At 39.9% G+C, this 6,000-nt stretch overlaps 1 protein-coding gene across 1 annotated transcript in view; it reads right to left on the bottom strand.

Annotated features, from left to right (window-relative positions):
• Positions 1–432: 432 nt before the first annotated feature.
• The window catches only part of LOC136872198 (uncharacterized), a 51,118-nt gene continuing 45,550 nt past the window's right edge, over positions 433–6,000 (bottom strand). Inside the window, exon 4 of the mRNA XM_067146033.2 lies at positions 433–610. Coding sequence (XP_067002134.2) covers positions 471–610 — 140 coding nt within the window. The 3' untranslated portion in view covers positions 433–470. The remainder of the gene's footprint in view (positions 611–6,000) is intronic.

Here is a 6,000-nt window from a genome sequence, read left to right as displayed (position 1 = left end):
GCCCTCTGAGGAAGTATGATGGACCAGCCCAAGATGTCATCAGTGCTACACACCCCCTCCCCCCTCTTAGAATGGCTACAGAAACTGGACATTGATTTGTAAATGTGAATGCTACCAACATTCTTGTCCTTGTATATATTGTATTCTTTCCCTTTTCTATACTTGCCATATGATAAATAAATAAATAAGCAGTGGGGAGAGGCCACAGCCTTGGCGTACTCTTCTGTTAATTATTTTCCAGGGTGAAATTGTACCATTAACCTCGACTGCAATCAAGTTGTTTTCATATAATTTTGCTCCTGATCCAATCAACTGTTGTGGTACTCCATCCATATGTAGGGTACTTATTAATTTTGCTCTGTTTATTCTGTCAAAGGCCTTTTTGTAGTCCACAAATGCTAAGTGTGTGGATATGGTTTTAGGTATATAGTAATTTATTTATAATTAAGCTATTATACAGGTTTCATTTCTTATTTACCAATATAAGAGTTATTATTCATTTCACTGACATTGCCTTGCTGATAAAATTGGAAATCTTTCGGACATTGCCCATTTTTTCGTTCTTGGGGATGTAGTTTCTTGGTCTCTTCCCAGCACTCCAGTTTTCTTCCTGAAATATGATTTCAGAATGTAATTAATATAATTCCATCAGAAATGCTAATTTTCTGTAAAAGAAACAAAAATTCAGATGCTCATATCTACATACAGGAAATTATGCAGTAATTATGGTTTGCAGGGCTTCTTGTACTTCGTAAAATTCTACTCTCTCAATTACCCTCTATTGTTCTTATTCCGGGGTATTCTGTGCAACGCAGAGGTGAAAGAAGGTGCTGGTGGGAATGGGTCTATCTACGATAGTCAAAGATTTATTTAAAACTTTAAAATATTAAATCTTAACAAACAACAAGATTTCAGGTACAGAGGTAGTTTTGTACAAAATACGTAGAAAAGCAGAAACACTAAGAATTGGTAAGTTATGATTTCAGCTTCAAGCTCATAATTTACAAAAGTTCCAACATCTCTAATGTTGCATTTAGTTAGATAGGCAAGGAGACGAATCTCCCAATTTCTTTCACAGGAAATTCAAAATCACAATTCTGAAGAGCACTTTACTCCGAAGGTTACAAGATATGGCCTTCCAAAGGCACCCTTCAATATCAGACAAATATCTATTACATTACAAAAGAGCCTCAATGTTCTCTAATTCAACCAAGGAAGCTGCGCTGCCAAATCCTAACGCCTACTCAAGGCAACTTTTAACCTTTACATTTGCTCAATAGACTTTACAATTTCTGGCCTCTCTAGGCACAACCTAAATTAACAAGACCATATTGGTAGTCTTTTAAGTTTACATGAAAGAGATATTACAGGGGTATTGAGTACCTATTCTACCGGGCCTTTGTGGAAAACAACAGGTTGAATTACTGGCCCAAAACTCAAAATGTATGGAGGCAGACACTTGCGATCTTTGAAATTAAGAGGTTAAAACACTACTTGGGCTTGTGGCCCGGCGGTGCAGAGGCTAATCCCAAACTACTGAGGTGACTAGATGGACAAGTTAATTTACAAGTGAAAAACAGTTACAAAATTGTAGTCACCTCAAGATTAATTGAAGGGGAATTCAAGAGGGTAATGCACACTCTATCCCTGGTTTTCAGTTTAAGTACTTTTGACTTACTTGAACTTTTATATGAGAAGAAAGAAAAGTTTGCATTTTAGGAAATTGACTGTTACATAGTTAAAGATAGGAACCTTCCCCTCGAATCAGCTTGTGGAGGTAAGTACTGAGATAGAAATATTGTGGCCATTACCTTAGCTGATGTTCTGCCTGCTGAAGAATGAGGCTTCCGCCTCCTCTCTTAGCACACACACTCAATAGCACGACGATCAATAAGACAAGTTGGCTCGAAAAGGCGTCAACTTTTATACCCGAGAGGAAGGTTTGAGAAGGCTCTGGACTAAAACCAGACACACCCTCTCATTTTTATTGGACAGTCGAAAAGTTACAGCCTATGATTGGCTGAAAATTAAATACACAAAATTTGTGATTGGTCCGAATCCAAAGTTGGCGGGATCAGTAAGAAGTGTTGCAAACCTTGATATATCAGTAACACAGAAAGTCAATTCAGTTTAGAAAACCTATAAACACAAAATTTCCTTTAAATTTCTAGTTATTCCACCACTTTGCAGTAGAGTGCATGACATCAGTTTTTAAACAGAGACATCTATGAAGAAAAGTCCCAACTTTATGAAATAGCTGTTGTAAACTTTGATACACCCCCCCCCCCCAAAAAAAAGACATCCAGTCAGTTTAGAAAACCATAAAATAACACATTACTCTATCACTTTATTAGTGACATCTGTTGATCAATGTCCCAACTTCTTGCACTAGTTGTTTCAATTTTTATGTGATAGATAGAGTCCTTGAAGGCACTTTATCTCCCGTATGCAGTTATCAAACTGTGCCTCTTATAATGGGCTTCTGATAAGTTCACCTGCATACACCCCAGCATCAGTGGGTAGGGTCTGATACATCTCACTCTGATGAGTCTAGTGTCAGACCTAAGACGAAACGCTGGTTAATAGAGCAAACGCCTGAAAAGCCCTACATCTGAATTTTGTTCCGACTTCATTTAAATGCACGGGGTTGAGGTGTACCTCTTGGTACAGACCTGCCCCCAAAGTCTCTCTTCACAGTTAAAGTTGAAATTTACTTGTTAGAAAAAAACTAAGTTGTGACGGACATTTTCTTGAAAAGGTTCATTGTTAAGAAATTACATTGAAAACAAGTCTTGAAGTCTTCTTATAGTCATAGAGGTTTGGATTATACAGTTCAAGTTTGACGGCAAGAGCGGCCGCCGCTGCTGATTCCCGGGTGGGGTCCCCCAAGTACCCTCAGATACACCTCTCCCGCTACTATGACAGGGGTGGTCCTGGTGATGGTCGCCGCAGACCAGATGTAGAGGTACTGTTCGAAGATGGGTTGGCGGTAGGTTTACCACACCTCAGCCCTTGCCGGAAAGGATGGAGCTCTGGTGCGCCGTTCAGAAGGACACTGGACCAGAGTGGAGTGGGCCTTTACCCCACTCCGGCATCGCTCGCCAGATGTTGAGACATGGCTGCCGATGGCTGAGGGGGCACCGAAACAGTAATTTACTCGGTGACAGAGATTGTTTGATGGAGATTGAGAATACTATTTTTTTAAATTGCAGGTTGTGATGAGGCGGGCGGCATAGAGGAGGAGTGTGTGTTTGTTGGCATGGATTTGGAGACGGGGGCTAGGTAATGGCCACCAGGCCATGGACAAGTGGTAAATTTTATGAGAAGGGAAGGTTGTACAAGATAATTTCCCTTGATGTCAGGGCAGAAGGCCTCCATATTACAAATAAGTTACCACATTAAATTTTAAAATTCAACACTTACTCTACGGAATATAACCTTTTCTTACTGCCAAGCTTTAGTGGCCTATGTACTACCACGAGGAATTTATACTTGTTTCACCTGAGAAAGGTGAACCCTAAATATCCTCTCAGTGGCTGGGTTGCTGACCAATAAAGTGACAGGAGTTAAGAAATCCAAAATAATACATGGCCCATGAAATCTGAGGGCAAGCTTGCCCGCAGGTACAAAATTTTTAACCATAACCTGAACCCCGACTTTTAAATTGGTGGGCCTCCGTCCACGATCATATCTTTCTTTAACCTTTTCATGAGAAGTTTTAAGGTTACTTTTAGCCTTTTAACATAGATCTCTAATATTATCGGGATCTATTGTCTCTGGCATTATCTCATTAAGTGACCAAAGATTAGAGAGCAGCATGTTGGGAACCAACTTGAACATGAGAGATGCCGGTGTAAACTTGTGGGACTCATGAACTGCCGAATTTAAGGCAAAAGATAACCAATGCAACAAAGTATCCCACCTGGAATGATCTTCATGATGAAAAGCAATCAACGCCGAACGAAGATTACGATTGACCCGCTCAGCCAGAGACGGTTGAGGGTAATAAGCAGTTGTTACATGTGAAATAGACAGTCGAAACAGAACTTTTGGAATAAGTTGGATGTGAAAGCCTTAGCATTATCGGAAACTATGTATTGACAATGACGAAAAGAAGCAAAGATAGTATTAAGACAAAAAATTGTAGACTGAGCGGTGGCCAGCTTAGTCAGAAACCATGAAAATCTAGTGAAGGCATCTATACACACCAGAATTAATTTATTTTCATTCCCCTTTGATTGGGGGAAAGGTCCAATGTATATAGACGCTCCATGGGGCGAGATGCTTGATGCAACGACCATAGGCCTAGCTTAGTAGAAAATGTGGGCTTACTAAGCAAGCAAGATTTACAAGCTTTAACTATTTCTCTAATTTCACCATCCATACTCTTCCAAATAAACATTTCCCTGATCTTTTCCCAAGTTTTGAAGATGGCTAAATGCCCCCCTAATGGGGGTTTCATGATATTATTTGAAGATCATGGGCACAAGCACAGCTGGAACCACTACCTTCATCTTCTGATCGTGCCTCGAAGGGCAACATAAAACCCCGTTCCTCAATACATAAGGGACAACATGTTCCCCAGAAGAGAGGGTTTCAATAACGGGAGCCAGCACTGGATCTTCGCATTGGTATTTCTATACCCAAATAACATAGGGGCATCAGTCAGAATAGCACTAATACATGAAGGTATGGGCGTGGGAAGAGAAGAACTGTCTTGCTGTTCACTGGTAAACATGTGGCTTAGTCCATCAGCAATTACATTTTCTGATTCACTAATGTGTCACACATCAAATTGGAAAGCAGAGATCCTGATGGCCCAACAGGCGATACGTCCAATACAACGAGGCCTAGCTAATACCCAACTTAAGGCTTGGTTATCAGTCTCTAATTTGACATGTTCCAGATAAAGGCGGAACTTCTCTAGGGCAAACAATACTGCCAAACCCTCAAGTTCATAGATTGAATATTTGGCTTCTTGAGCCGATAAGGTCCTAGAAGCATAGGCGATGGGCCACCTTCTGAGTTCTGGCCGGGAATCGAACCTGGGATCCTCTGGACCAAAGGACAGAATGCTAACCATTTAGCCAGGGAGCTGGACATTTCCTGACTGGTATGTACGTGGCAAAAATCATCGCTTATTTTCAGTTGATATTCCAGCTGAAAACAACGTTGTACAAGCCTAACAGACAGCTCCCAGGATGCCTAACCTCCAAAGAAGAGAGGCAGACAGGACACTTACCTCACGGGCTAGCTCTATGTTGGGATGGGTACCGTACTTAATTAAAAATTCACACGTTAAATACAGTCTCCATATTTAAATGCAGCATTCGAGCAGCTATTGCAAATGCTACATCTGCAATGCAATAGAACACAAGAAGAGTAGTGGAATACAGTTTCAACATCTGTCGCACCATTAATGGTGTGCACATCAAGGTGTTTTAGATATATAAAACAACATTTTGAGTTTCACTATTTGTAGTAACAAACTGCCAATAATTATGTCTATTACTTCTCAAGATATTAATTTTTATTATTATTACAAGACATCAGATTTGTATGCAAATGCATATTATGTTTTTTTTGCAGATATGTAGACTTCCAAAACTGAGAAAGAAGTGTGTTTGAAGATGAAATTGGACAAATTATTAAGTTTAATTGTGCATGTGTTTGAGATTAGTGCATACATTTCAAATTTCTGGTTTATTGTGAACGTTCTCGACTTTTATGATGCATATTTTAACACATTTTACAAGCAGTCTTCAAGAAAATCTACCGGGTAAAGTAATTAATGACATGAATTTTTTTGGCAATGAAACGGTTCAAAGGGAACTGGCACTTATCAAGACACACTTCCAAATTATACGTGTGTTGCATCTAGGTGATTCACTTGACATTATGGAGAATGTTAAGTGCGAACTGGAAGGTATCCCAGGAAACCTCAGATTCCATCTGCAACAAAATATCGTGATGTTCTTAAACGAATCTGGGCTACAACAT

This window comes from Anabrus simplex, chromosome 4 (assembly GCF_040414725.1).
Source record: "Anabrus simplex isolate iqAnaSimp1 chromosome 4, ASM4041472v1, whole genome shotgun sequence".
Classification (NCBI taxonomy): Eukaryota; Metazoa; Arthropoda; class Insecta; order Orthoptera; family Tettigoniidae; genus Anabrus; species Anabrus simplex.
This window is presented reverse-complemented; position numbering and strand designations above follow the sequence as displayed.